Here is a 14102-nt window from a genome sequence, read left to right on the forward strand (position 1 = left end):
GCCCCCCAGCATTCCAGGAAAACTCCCGGGGGGGGGGCCCCCACGTGTCAGTGAACTATTCAGCCTGTTTCATGGTCAGTCCCTATGTCTGTATGGGAACAGGGAAGCCTGATGGAGGAATGGAGTATAGTATGGAGAGACAGGAGACTCGGGGAATATAGAGAGTGAGGGGGGAGAGGAGGAATGAATGGGTGCTACAGAGGCTGCGCCATACAGCTGACACCTGGCCCCATGTAAAACCCGATATGTATAAAATTAGAAAGGACTTGACTGTGTATAACTCAGTGTAGCCTGCGGCATGCATCTCAGTGTAATATGACTGGGAACAAACCCCTGTACAAGAGCCACACAGATAGGGGGAGAACATATACGCTCCTTGCCCATAGTGCCCTGTCAGAAATGGAACCTAGAACCCCCCGTACAGATATTGGGTAACATTGATGCCTGGATCCTGGTTTCTACACTGTACAGAGCAGGAGTTTGTAACCTACAGATTAATTTTGTATCGGGCAGTAACTGGGTCTTTGCAGTTGTAGGTATAAAGGGTAAAATAGTGACAGGAAGGTAAGATGGTAACCATAGGTCAAGATGGCGTCAGTAGGTCCAGATGGGGACAGTTCAGAAAGATGTCAACAGTACAAAAGAAGGATGATGGCAGGGCAAGATGGAGACAGTAGGGCAAGATGGAGACAGTAGGGCAAGATGAAGACAGTAGGACAAGATGGAGACAGTAGGGCAAGATGGAGACAGTAGGACAAGATGGAGACAGTAGGGTAAGATGGAGACAGTAGGGCAAGATTGAAACAGTAGGGCAAGATGGAGTCAGTAGGGCAAGATGGAGACAGTAGGGCAAGATGGAGACAGTAGGGCAAGATGGGGACAGTAGGGCAAGATGGGGACAGTAGGGCAAGATGGGGACAGTAGGGTAAGATGGAGACAGTAGGGCAAGATTGAAACAGTAGGGCAAGATGGGGACAGTAGGGCAAGATGGAGACAGTAGGGCAAGATGGAGTCAGTAGGGCAAGATGGAGACAGTAGGGCAAGATGGAGTCAGTAGGGCAAGATGGAGACAGTAGGGCAAGATGGAGTCAGTAGGGCAAGATGGAGACAGTAGGGCAAGATGGAGTCAGTAGGGCAAGATGGAGACAGTAGGGCAAGATGGAGACAGTAGGGCAAGATTGAAACAGTAGGGCAAGATGGGGACAGTAGGGCAAGATGGAGACAGTAGGGCAAGATGGGGACAGTAGGGCAAGATGGGGACAGTAGGGTAAGATGGGGACAGTAGGGCAAGATGGAGACAGTAGGTTAGAATGGAGACAGTAGAGCAAGATGGAGACAGTAGGGCAAGATGGGGATAGTATGACAAGATGGAGACAGTAGGGCAAGATGGAGACAGTAGGGCAAGATGGAGACAGTAGGGCAAGATGAAGACAGTAGGACAAGATGGAGACAGTAGGGCAAGATGAAGACAGTAGGGCAAGATTGAAACAGTAGGGCAAGATGGAGTCAGTAGGGCAAGATGGAGACAGTAGGGCAAGATGGAGACAGTAGGGCAAGATGGGGACAGTAGGGCAAGATGGGGACAGTAGGGCAAGATGGGGACAGTAGGGCAAGATGGAGACAGTAGGGCAAGATTGAAACAGTAGGGCAAGATGGGGACAGTAGGGCAAGATGGGGACAGTAGGGCAAGATGGGGACAGTAGGGCAAGATGGGGACAGTAGGGTAAGATGGAGACAGTAGGTTAGAATGGAGACAGTAGAGCAAGATGGAGACAGTAGGGCAAGATGGAGGCAGTAGGTTAGGATGGAGACAGTAGAGCAAGATGGAGACAGTAGGGCAAGATGGAGACAGTAGAGCAGGATGGAGACAGTAGGGCAAGATGGAGACAGTAGAGCAAGATGGAGACAGTAGGGCAAGATGGAGACAGTAGGTTAGAATGGAGACAGTAGAGCAAGATGGAGACAGTAGGGCAAGATGGAGACAGTAGGTTAGAATGGAGACAGTAGAGCAAGATGGAGACAGTAGGGCAAGATGGAGGCAGTAGGTTAGGATGGAGACAGTAGAGCAAGATGGAGACAGTAGGGCAAGATGGAGACAGTAGAGCAGGATGGAGACAGTAGGGCAAGATGGAGACAGTAGAGCAAGATGGAGACAGTAGGGCAAGATGGAGACAGTAGAGCAGGATGGAGACAGTAGGTTAGAATGGAGACAGTAGGGCAAGATGGAGACAGTAGGTTAGAATGGAGACAGTAGAGCAAGATGGAGACAGTAGGGCAAGATGGAGGCAGTAGGTTAGGATGGAGACAGTAGAGCAAGATGGAGACAGTAGGGCAAGATGGAGACAGTAGAGCAGGATGGAGACAGTAGGGCAAGATGGAGACAGTAGAGCAAGATGGAGACAGTAGGGCAAGATGGAGACAGTAGAGCAGGATGGAGACAGTAGGGCAAGATGGAGACAGTAGAGCAGGATGGAGACAGTAGGGCAAGATGGAGACAGTAGAGTAGGATGGAGACAGTGGGGCAGGATGGAGACAGTGGGGCAGGATGGAGACAGTGGGGCAGGATGGAGACATTAGGGCAGGATGGAGACAGTAGGGCAAGATGGAGACAGTAGGACAAGATGGAGACAGTAGGGCAAGATGGAGACAGTAGGGCAAGATGGAGACAGTAGAGCAGGATGGAGACAGTAGGGCAAGATGGAGACAGTAGAGCAAGATGGAGACAGTAGGGCAAGATGGAGACAGTAGAGTAGGATGGAGACAGTAGGGCAGGATGGAGACAGTAGGGCAAGATGGAGACAGTAGGGCAAGATGGAGACAGTAGGGCAGGATGGAGACAGTAGGGCAAGATGGAGACAGTAGAGCAGAATGGAGACAGTAGGGCAAGATGGAGACAGTAGGGCAAGATGGAGACAGTAGAGCAAGATGGAGACAGTACGGCAGGATGGAGACAGTAGGGCAAGATGGAGACAGTAGGGCAAGATGGAGACAGTAGAGCAGGATGGAGACAGTAGGGCAAGATGGAGACAGTAGGGCAAGATGGAGACAGTAGAGCAGGATGGAGACAGTAGGGCAAGATGGAGACAGTAGGGCAAGATGGAGACAGTAGAGCAGGATGGAGACAGTAGGGCAAGATGGAGACAGTAGGGCAAGATGGAGACAGTAGAGCAGGATGGAGACAGTAGGGCAAGATGGAGACAGTAGGGCAAGATGGAGACAGTAGGGCAAAATGGAGACAGTAGGGCAAGATGGAGACAGTAGAGCAGGATGGAGACAGTAGGGCAAGATGGAGACAGTAGGGCAAGATGGAGACAGTAGGGCAAGATGGAGACAGTAGGGCAAGATGGAGACAGTAGAGCAGGATGGAGACAGTAGGGCAAGATGGAGACAGTAGGGCAAGATGGAGACAGTAGAGCAGGATGGAGACAGTAGAGCAGGATGGAGACAGTAGGGCAGGATGGAGACAGTAGGACAAGATGGAGACAGTAGGACAAGATGGAGGCAAGATGGAAAAAGGAAGATAAAATGGTGTCAGTAGGTTTAGATGGCAACAGTAGGCTACAGATCAGATGGCAACAGTAGGTCAAGATGGAGACATTAGGGCAGGATGGAGACATTAGGGCAAGATGGAGACACTAGGGCAAGATGGAGACACTAGGGCAAGATGGAGACAGTAGGGCAAGATGGAGACAGTAGGGCAAGATGGAGACAGTAGGGCAAGATGAAGACAGTAGGGCAAGATGGAGACAGTAGGTCAAGATGGAGGCAGTAGAGCAGGATGGAGACAGTAGGTCAAGATGGAAAAAGGAAGATAAAATGGTGTCAGTAGGTTTAGATGGCAACAGTAGGCTACAGATCAGATGGCAACAGTAGGTCAAGATGGAGAGTGTATGGAAACATGCTGACAGTAGGGCAAGATGGAGACTGTAGTACAAGGTAGAGGCAGCAGAACAAGATGGAAAGATTAGGACAACTTAGAGACAGTAGGGCTAAACAGATGCTGGCACAATGACAATAGTAGGTCAATATGGACACAGTAGGTTTAGATGGTGACAGTAGGACATGGAGAGAGTAGGGTAAGATGGTTAGAGTGAGATAAGATGGACATAGTAACACTTTATATAACTGTTGGCCAACCTGAGGCCCATCGTTAGTTGTTAAAGAATAGCTGAAGGGCACGCCCCTTCTACAGACAGCTCTGGAGCGGCCCTATCAATCTCTGTGGGCCCACCGCAGGTCCTTGGAGGAAGCTTTTGCATAAGCCTACTCTGGGGTAGTGGGGCAGCAAAACAGCCCAGGTCAGCCCTGCATGTAAATACAACCCTACTAATTGTCCCCCTTCCTACAGAAATGCCTCCAGTGCCGCCTCATAATTTCTCCTGGGTGGAGCCCGGGCTATTGGCCGGCATGGCGATGCCAAGACTTCCTGCCCACTACGAGTACCTCTATGAGAATGGCATCCGACACCTGATAACCCTGACAGAGCACAAGCCGCCCTATCACGACACTTGTCCTGGTATCACTTTACATCGCATTCGCATCCTGGATTTCTGTGCCCCCAGCCTAGAACAGATCAAGAACTTCCTCAAGATCGTGGATGATGCAAAAGCTAAGGGAGAGGTAAGACCAGTTGCAGTTGGTCTATAACTTGATTAAAGTCCATTCTAAGGTTAAGTCACCCTTTAATAGGCTTTTCCTTCCAGGCAGTCGGGGTGCACTGCTTACATGGTTTTGGGAGGACAGGTACCATGTTGGCTTGCTACTTGGTGAAGGTCAGGAAGATCACCGGCGTTGATGCCATCAACGAGATCCGGAGTCTACGTCGGGGCTCCATAGAGACAACTGAGCAGGAAAAAGCCATCATACAGTTCCACCACCACATCAAGTGACCTTCATGGTGTGTCCAGTGGCCCATTGGCTTGGAGAACCCATGTCTCCCATCTTTCTTCTTCATCCTAGAGGTCAAGGAGGAACTCTAGACTTCTACTGTGTGTGTGTTTGTATTAAATGTATCTCAAGTACATCTAGAATGTTGGCCAGTTTCTCCTGCAGTTGCCCAAAATGGGTGACCTGCATGGCGTGTCCAGTTACCCATTGGCTTGAAGAACCCATGTCTCCCGTCTTTCGTCTTCATCCCAGAGGTCAAGGAGGAACTCTAGACTTCTACTGTGTGTGTGTTTGTATTAAATGTATCTCAAGTACATCTAGAATGTTGGCCAGTTTCTCCTGCAGTTGCCCAAAATGAGTGACCTGCATGGTGTGTCCAGTTGCCCATTGGCTTGAAGAACCCTTGTCTCTCATTTTTCTTCTTCATCCTAGAGGTCAAGGAGGAGCCCTAGACTTCTACTGTGTGTGTGTTTGTATTTAATGTATGTCAAGTATATCTAGAACGTTGGTGGATGTTGGCCAGTTTCTCCTGCAGTTGCCCACAACAGGGGAATAGGGCATTACAATGGCGGATAGCTGAGGGACCTGACCTGTGTTTCCAGTTTGGGGGACAGAATGGGATTTATGTGGAACGTTAAATGCTCAAAGCCGATTGGGTTTCTAGATGAGGAGCAACATGTTCAACTGTTAATGCTGATACTGTAGCTCCGGAACACTAGATTGTTCTTCAGCCAATGTTCTGTACCAGCTGCTAGACCTTACTCTCACCCCATAGGGGTTGGATATGGCTGATTATGTTATGGGGGGAGGGAAAGACCAGAACCTGGAGTAGTTTGTTGACCCAAACCCACATGTCCCTTGGGTTTCAAGACAACCCGCTTGTTGCATGATGGGAGCTGTAGTCCATCAGCCACATAGACGGATCATGGGTTCCAGAGCCGGCCAATCACTTGTTGTCTTCATAACCTCAAATCACAGATGTTGGTCCAATTTCACTGGAAAATAAACCATATTTATAAACAAGTGTCCTCTTCAATGGTTATGGGAGCTAGATCTTGGTACAAGTTGCCCCAGGGACTGGGCCGATTGCCATCTTGGAGTCAGGAAGGAATTTTTTCCCCTCTGGGGCAAATTAGAGAGGTTTCAGATGGGGTTTTTGCCTTCCTCTGGATCAACTAGCAGTTAGGCAGGTTATATATAGGCGTTAAGGTTGAACGTGATGGACGTGTGTCTTTTTTCAACCTAACCTACTATGTTACTATTTATCCTATCCCCCATACTGTATTGCCTATGGAAGCTCCAGCTGATTAGATATAATTGCAGGTATGTTATTTCTCTTATACCGAAGAACTGGGGGGAAAAGACACTTCTAAAGTTCTATTAAACCCACAGAAGTAAATGTGACATTTGCTATTATAGCCCAGCAAGTTGCACTATCCCAGCGGCCGCCAGGGGGAGCAGCGCAATGCTATTCCAATGGTGGGGAATACAACATGAAGGGAGCTGCCCTCCCATTGGCTCCAGCTGCTGCACCTATGATGGGATGAAAGCAGAGGGCTGATCTGGCAGCTCCTGCTCCCATTGGTTGTTGCTGTGGAAACAAGAGGCGCTTGATTGAAAGAGTGGGCGGGGCCGGGCGAGGGAGCCCTCCTACTATTATGTTTGCAAGTTGCAGGCTGGCAGGGAGTTGTGGCTGGAGCTGAGTGAGAGAAGGGGGAGAGAGGGAGACACACGGCTGGGAGAGAAGGAGGAGGAACCCAGCATCATTACCACCTGTACTGGGAGCTCAGTGCCTGCCTGGAGGGAAGCTACAGGTGCTGCCTTGCCTGAAGCTCCATCTTGGCTCCTGGAGGGGGCCCCCCAGCACATTAAAGCCAATACTGGGGTGCAGCAGCATGAGGGCCAGTGGGAGCCTGTGAGAGCTGGATACAAGGCATCTCCTACACCCCTGTCAACAGGTAGTGGGCTCCTCTGTGCAGCCCCCCAGCCCTCAGCCTGGAGACCGGCGCACCGGGATCAACCCACTCGCCCGGGGGTGGGGGTCCCCTCAATCCAAAGGCTGCGCTCGCCATGGGAGCTGACCATTAAGGTAAGGGCTTCGGGTATTATCCCCTACAACTCGTGAGCACAGTGGCCCAGAGGGGATGCTGGGAGTTTGTAGCCCAACAATTGGTATTCAATACCCTAAGCAAAATGCCATCATACAGGGGCTGATGGGTATTGTAGTCCCACATTAACCGCTTACTTGCCAGCTTAAAAGCTGAATACATAGTGTGACCCCAACACCTTATTAATGACACTGGGGGGCTTTTGGATCACTCCTTAACCCTTCACTCTGCACTAGGCGTCCAGGAGCTGAGGGGTTAACCGACAAACCCGTATGTGAGTGTTGGGCGCCCTGTAAATATTGATATCGCGCCCCCCCCCCCCCAGTGTTGTGATCGCACTTTCTCTTTATGGTGAATATAAAATGACTCCCTATTAAATGTCCCCAGTGTGCGGGGAAACAAAGGGCAACTGAGCCTCATTCGTGTCATTATCGGGGGGACGTGGTAGTGGTGGGTAATGGGAGCTTGTGTCAGGGCTTGGGGTGAAGTGGCCTTTAAATCTATACACCCCCCCCCCTATTCCTTACCTACCCGGCTACTAACAGTAAGTGGCCTGAGCAATCCATAGGGTAACCCCGCCTGCGTCTCTAACGTCCGCTGACGCCATATTAACGTTCTATATATTCTTATATATCAGGTGTTTATAAAAGGGCTCCGGGGCCACTCCTTAAGGGGGGGGGAGAAGTAGGTGTCCTTTAATTCAGCAGGGTGTGGGACCCGGGGGGGGGGGATGGAATCACCATGCCTAGTGGACCAAAGAGCTTGCAATCTAGGTGGCAAATGGGTGGCAGATTCAAGGTCACGGGGCGTTAAGTGTCCTGGGGGCTACGAGAGGAACGATAGCCCCCACCGGGGCTTTTATACACCTGCCTCAGTGTGGGGGGCTATAAATACCCCTCATTGCTTTGTGCCCAGTGATAGTTACTAGCCGCCGGGCTACGGGGGGGGGGGGGGGGATAATAAAAATAATAAATCCAATAAAAGCCTCCGGCCTTGTGTTATTGGAGGAATAAAAACGCCATGTCTGCCCCCAGCCCTCCGGCCTTTATTATGTGCGTTTCTGTCGCCTTAGTGCGATGGGGACGGGGGGTCCGCCCTTAGCTCCCCCCTGTAGAACACCCAGATCAGGCAGACACAAAGGCAGGGAACGGGGGGCTGCCGTAGAGGTTGGCTCGGGCTGGGGGGGGGCCACACCGAAATGCTGTCTCCTTTTCATTTTTTTGGGGGGGGGGGTGCCTTTGAAAAGCAGTGGGGTGCAGGGTTTGGTGTATGGAAACGATGGCCGGTGGGGACCACCAGGATGACAGATCCCCCCCGGTATTAACACCTCGGCTGCCAGGGCAGACTGAGTATATTATATCTTAGCCAGGAGCCGACCCTGTATATATATATATTTACTGCCCAACTGCCCCGCACTTTACCCACCTGCTCCAGGACCTCTGGCCTCCCTCTTCCTACCTGCCCCTGCATAGTAGGTTCCTACCATCTCAGCGGGGAGGCCGCTCCACTCATGCAGAACAGGAAAAGGGAATTAAATGTCATAACTTTGCCTCCTCTTCCCCTTGAGTTAATGAGCTTTGTGGCGGTTTGGTACTAATTAGGATATGAGAGCGATGGCGTGACCCGGGCTCGCTGGCGGTGGAAATCCGATAGGAGAGGCAGAAAGAGCCTTTGACGTAAGGAGGGGGAAGGGGGGGGGGGCAGAAATGGGGTCGGGGTACTGTGGCAGCAAAGAGTTTAAAACTGAAATTCTAAAAGTTGTCTGGTAAGGGATGCTGGGATATGTAGTTTGGTGAGAGCGAAGATCATGACGTAAAGTACAGTAACACTGCGCTGGGATTCCTTGGCGCCAGCTAACTGCCAGCTAACTGCAATCCCACTATAATTAGTGCCCAATAATCCTAATGGGACTTAGTAACTCTGTATATAGCAACTGCACATAGCAACTGTACCACCATGTTACTCACCGTATAGCAACGGCGCCCAGCAACCCTTGCTGTCTGATATAAGGATATTAAAGGGGTTCCATGACCATATAAAGGCACAGGGCTGCAGGCTGAGTTATACAGGGAACTCTGAGTATCACTCATGTATTATAAGGGATAATGTACCCCCTACTGTAAATGATAAGGATATTAGCAGTCACTGAGGGGTTCTGTGCCCATATAAAGGCACAAGGCTGCAGGCTGAGTTATACAGGGAACTCTGAGTATCACTCATGTATTATAAGGGATAATGTACCCCCTACTGTAAATGATAAGGATATTAGCAGTCACTGAGGGGTTCTGTGTCTTTATAAGATAAGAAGTCACTGAGGGTTGATCTTATAAAGGCCATATAAATGACAGTACAGGTATGGGATCCCTTATCCGGAAACCCATTATCCAGAAAGCTCCAAATTACGGAAAGCCCATCTCCCATAGACTCCATATTAATCAAATAATGCAAAATTTTAAAACTGATTACCCTTTTCTCTGTAATAATAAAACAGTACCTGTACTTGATCCCAACTAAGATATAATTACCCCTTATTGGGGGCAGAACAGCCCTATTGGGTTTATTTAATGGTTAAATGATTCCCTTTTCTCTGTAATAATAAAACAGTACCTGTACTTGATCCCAACTAAGATATAAATAATCCTTATTGGATGCAAAACAATCCTATTGGGGTTAATTATTGTTTTATTGATTTTTTAGTAGACTTAAGGTATGGAGATCCAAATTACGGAAAGACCCCTTATCCGGGAATACCCTTGGCCCCGAGCATTCTGGATAAGGGGTCCTATACCTGTACTTGGTACATTATCCCCTATATAGTATTCCCTTTAGAATGATATGGCTAATAATGGCTCCCAGAACCACCCCCCCCCCTCCTTTCGGCTGAATGGGTTTGGGCCAAATCAGAATCTTGCCAGGAATGCTGGGAATAAGCCAAGTCCTGAGAGGAATCCTGATATCATTGAGTAGCAATACAGTCAGTTTGCAGCAGTCTCACAGATACTGTGGTGCTTATCTGCCCCCCTGTCCCTATCACTGGGGGCCAGAAATGCTTATGGTGCCAAGTTTCCTTATCCCTAAAGGGCACAGAAACAAGGGGTGCACATTGGGAACCCCATTTGTTCTGTCTCTGCGCATCTTTCATTATTTACATAGAACTTTCCATTTCTGCTAATGTCTGTCACGATGAGTACTGGCAGCCATTTTGCTTTCTGGCGCATTTTCCATAGAAAGACCTGAGGGGCTGTTGAACTGTACAAGAAACAAGCAGTATGGCAGCTTTTACTTTATGAAACTCTGCAGGCAAGGAACATTCAAGTAATAAGTTAAATCTTGCCATAAATAAGGATTTATTTTCCTTTTAGAACCAGTTCTACATTAGTAACTCTACCCCCCACCCGCGTGATTTACCCCCAGATGCATCTGTGTTGGATTTACTCGCCCACATGACACAAGCTTTCCGAGCCAAGGGCAGGGGCCTGTTTAAATGACGTTATTCCCGGAATATTAAACATCCCCGCCAGTTTCTTCCCAACTGGCCTCCAGATTGCTCTTTTTGTGGGTTTTCATTCCTTAACACTTTAAAGAAATCACAAGTTTGTTCCATTTGGAACTGGAAAAAGAAAAGTTTGATCTTGTAGAAAACAGATATAAAAAGCAATCAGCAGATGCTGAAAAGAATGAAGCCAATGGCGTGTTGCTTTCCTGTACTGCGGTGCCATAACTGGCGGGCGCCGGGGGCATCACAATTAGGCGGGTGCGGAAAATATGGGGAAACGCAGGAAATGAGCCCATCAGATTTCTCTGGTTTGTGACTTGATTTGTTATTTTTGGTGGGAGAATAAGGGCCAGGGCTGGATTTCTGCTGCCATCCATTAGTCCCTCATGTTGAAACTATTTTATTTTGGAAAGCTGAATGGTCTGTCTGGGGGGGTCCTGGCTGAGCTGTGGGGACATGAGATCTCTTAGCATTTAGGCACTGCGTAAGCGCAACATACGCCCTCAGCCTCAGTCTGACTAGTGTCTGTATAACAGAGCATTCTGTCACAGTGGCACAGATCCTATCTGATCCCCCCATTGTAAGCAGCAGTCCTGCCCTGCTTTATGGCTGAGATTCTAGCTATCTGTATAACAGAGCATTCTGTCACAGTGGCACAGATCCTATCTGATCCCCCCATTGTAAGCAGCAGTCCTGCCCTGCTTTATGGCTGAGATTCTAGCTATCTGTATAACAGAGCATTCTGTCACAGTGGCACAGATCCTATCTGATCCCCCCCCCATTGTAAGCAGCAGTCCTGCCCTGCTTTATGGCTGAGATTCTAGCTATCTGTATAACAGAGCATTCTGTCACAGTGGCACAGATCCTATCTGATCCCCCCCATTGTAAGCAGCAGTCCTGCCCTGCTTTATGGCTGAGATTCTAGCTATCTGTATAACAGAGCATTCTGTCACAGTGGCACAGATCCTATCTGATCCCCCCCCCCCATTGTAAGCAGCAGTCCTGCCCTGCTTTATGGCTGAGATTCTAGCTCTCTGTATAACAGAGCATTCTGTAACAGTGACACAGACCCCGCCTGATCCCCACAGTAAGTAACAGTCCTGCCCTGCTTATTAACGTTAATTTCCTAAGTGCCAACAGGCCTGAAGGAATGGGCTTGGCTTACTGTGCGAGACTGAATAGGGCTTTGATGAGAGACTGACGGTTTGACCTGCCGTGCAACCTTCTTCAGGAGGATTTAATAAATATCTCGTCTCACCAGGAAGCAGATCCAGTTTTCTGTTTATTGTTATTATTGTAAGAAAATGAGTGTGTGACAGCAGGGCTTGGGTGGGGCGGCCTGTTTATCCGAAAGTAATTGTATACGACTGGCAACTATGCAGCCATTAGCTTTCCTACATAGCATGGGAACAATACAGAACCGGTTCCTATTATGTGGCCCATTACACCTTGCCACAGTCACTCAACACTCTGTTATGATAATAACTCTTACGTAGCTCCGCCCCTTTATGTCTGGAATCTGCATGGCAGCGACATTGCAGGGGGTCTCATTGGGCGCAACTGCCGACCAGTAACTCAGTCTGAACCCTACCTGCCCAATAATCTCATTTTTTGGGGGGACCCTCTGGAACTCGACCCGCTGTGAGACTTCTACGCTTAAAGGGGTGGTTCACCTTTGAGTTTTGGTATGTTGTAGTATAATAGCCAATTCTTAGCAACTTTTCAATTCGTCTTCATTTTTTATTTCCTATTTAATTAGCTTTTTTCTTCTGACTCTTTCCAGCTTTCCAAAGGGGGTCACTGACCCCGTTTAATTCAAAGGTTTCAGATAATTCGCCTATAACAGGGGTGTTTCACCTTATGTTATAGGTGGCCAATTCTTCATTTTTTATTAGCCAAAAACTATTGCTTTGTGAGGCTTCGACTCGTTTGTTATTGCTACTTTTTATTACTTTCTCCTATTCATATTCCAGTTTCTCATTCCAACCACTGCCTGGTTGCTAAGGTAGTTGACCCCTAGCAACCAGAGAACAGCTAAAATTCCAAAGAGAAGACCAACTGCAAACTGTTTCATAATATCAAAATAATGTATACGGGTGGGAGCTGCCATATTGGTTTCCCTAGAGAGTATTGGGAGGGAAATACCCCCAGCGTTGCTGTTTGTTGCACAGATGGGCAGTATATGGGTAGGACTGACCAAATATTGACTCTTAGCTCCGAGGAGACTTGATTGCTTTCTCCTCCCCTGCCAAGTCGCAACTCTAACTCTCCTTTATTTCATTTAACAGAACCAGAGTGACTCCTGAACACCCGGAGAAGCAGATTTGATTGGGGGAGAAGGTCACGATGCAGAATTCGTAATTCCCAGGAAAGACATCTCACGGGGCCCCGGGGTCCGTCGCAGCTCCTGGGGGGGGGGGGTTAACAAGACGGCAGACATTTTTTTTTATACTGGAACAATGAATTGTGGGTGCTGGCTGTGGACAGACTGATATTACTTGCCCTTTTTTCGTATTTGGAGTATATTCGGACTGTTCGGACGGAGTTGGGGGTTACTGTTGGGGTCTCCGAATGCTGCAGAAAAGGCTTGGTGTAATTCCTGTCGCTGGCAGATCTGTGCTATGCATTGGTGCCTCTGTATTAATGTCCTTATCCTCTTCTCCTGCTGTATTAACGGTAAGTTGGGTCTGGTCTTCTGGTGCTTGTCTGACTACTAGATATCTGTATAACAGATCCCCCCCCCCCCATTGTAAGCAGCAGTCCTGCCCTGCTTTATGGCTGAGATTCTAGCTATCTGTATAACAGAGCATTCTGTCACAGTGGCACATACCCTATCTGATCCCCCCCCCATTGTAAGCAGCAGTCCTGCCCTGCTTTATGGCTGAGATTCTAGCTATCTGTATAACAGAGCATTCTGTCACAGTGGCACAGATCCTATCCCCCCCATTGTAAGCAGCAGTCCTGCCCTGCTTTATGGCTGAGATTCTAGCTATCTGTATAACAGAGCATTCTGTCACAGTGGCACATACCCTATCTGATCCCCCCCCATTGTAAGCAGCAGTCCTGCCCTGCTTTATGGCTGAGATTCTAGCTATCTGTATAACAGAGCATTCTGTCACAGTGGCACAGATCCTATCTGATCCCCCCATTGTAAGCAGCAGTCCTGCCCTGCTTTATGGCTGAGATTCTAGCTATCTGTATAACAGAGCATTCTGTCACAGTGGCACAGATCCTATCTGATCCCCCCATTGTAAGCAGCAGTCCTGCCCTGCTTTATGGCTGAGATTCTAGCTATCTGTATAACAGAGCATTCTGTCACAGTGGCACAGATCCTATCTGATCCCCCCCATTGTAAGCAGCAGTCCTGCCCTGCTTTATGGCTGAGATTCTAGCTATCTGTATAACAGAGCATTCTGTCACAGTGGCACAGATCCTATCTGATCCCCCCCATTGTAAGCAGCAGTCCTGCCCTGCTTTATGGCTGAGATTCTAGCTATCTGTATAACAGAGCATTCTGTCACAGTGGCACAGATCCTATCTGATCCCCCCATTGTAAGCAGCAGTCCTGCCCTGCTTTATGGCTGAGATTCTAGCTATCTGTATAACAGAGC

General features: G+C 48.8%; 2 protein-coding genes across 3 annotated transcripts in view; both read left to right on the forward strand.

Moving 5' to 3' along the window:
* Positions 1-4366: 4366 nt before the first annotated feature.
* On the forward strand, positions 4367-5907 carry dusp23 (dual specificity phosphatase 23). Its single transcript, NM_001011371.1, is given in 2 exon segments — positions 4367-4620; positions 4704-5907. Coding segments are annotated over 2 exon segments (399 nt in total). The 5' UTR covers positions 4367-4407; the 3' UTR covers positions 4890-5907.
* A 608-nt stretch (positions 5908-6515) lies between these two features.
* Positions 6516-14102, forward strand: part of igsf9 (immunoglobulin superfamily member 9) — a 53819-nt gene continuing 46232 nt past the window's right edge. Inside the window, exons 1-2 of one of the 2 annotated variants that reach the window (XM_031906799.1) lie at positions 6516-6976; positions 12780-13167. In XM_031906799.1, the coding sequence (XP_031762659.1) occupies positions 13113-13167 (55 nt within the window). In that variant the 5' untranslated portion in view covers positions 6516-6976; positions 12780-13112. 2 annotated transcript variants of the gene reach the window in all.

The sequence above is a fragment of the Xenopus tropicalis genome, chromosome 8 (genome assembly GCF_000004195.4).
Source record: "Xenopus tropicalis strain Nigerian chromosome 8, UCB_Xtro_10.0, whole genome shotgun sequence".
Lineage (NCBI taxonomy): Eukaryota > Metazoa > Chordata > Amphibia > Anura > Pipidae > Xenopus > Xenopus tropicalis.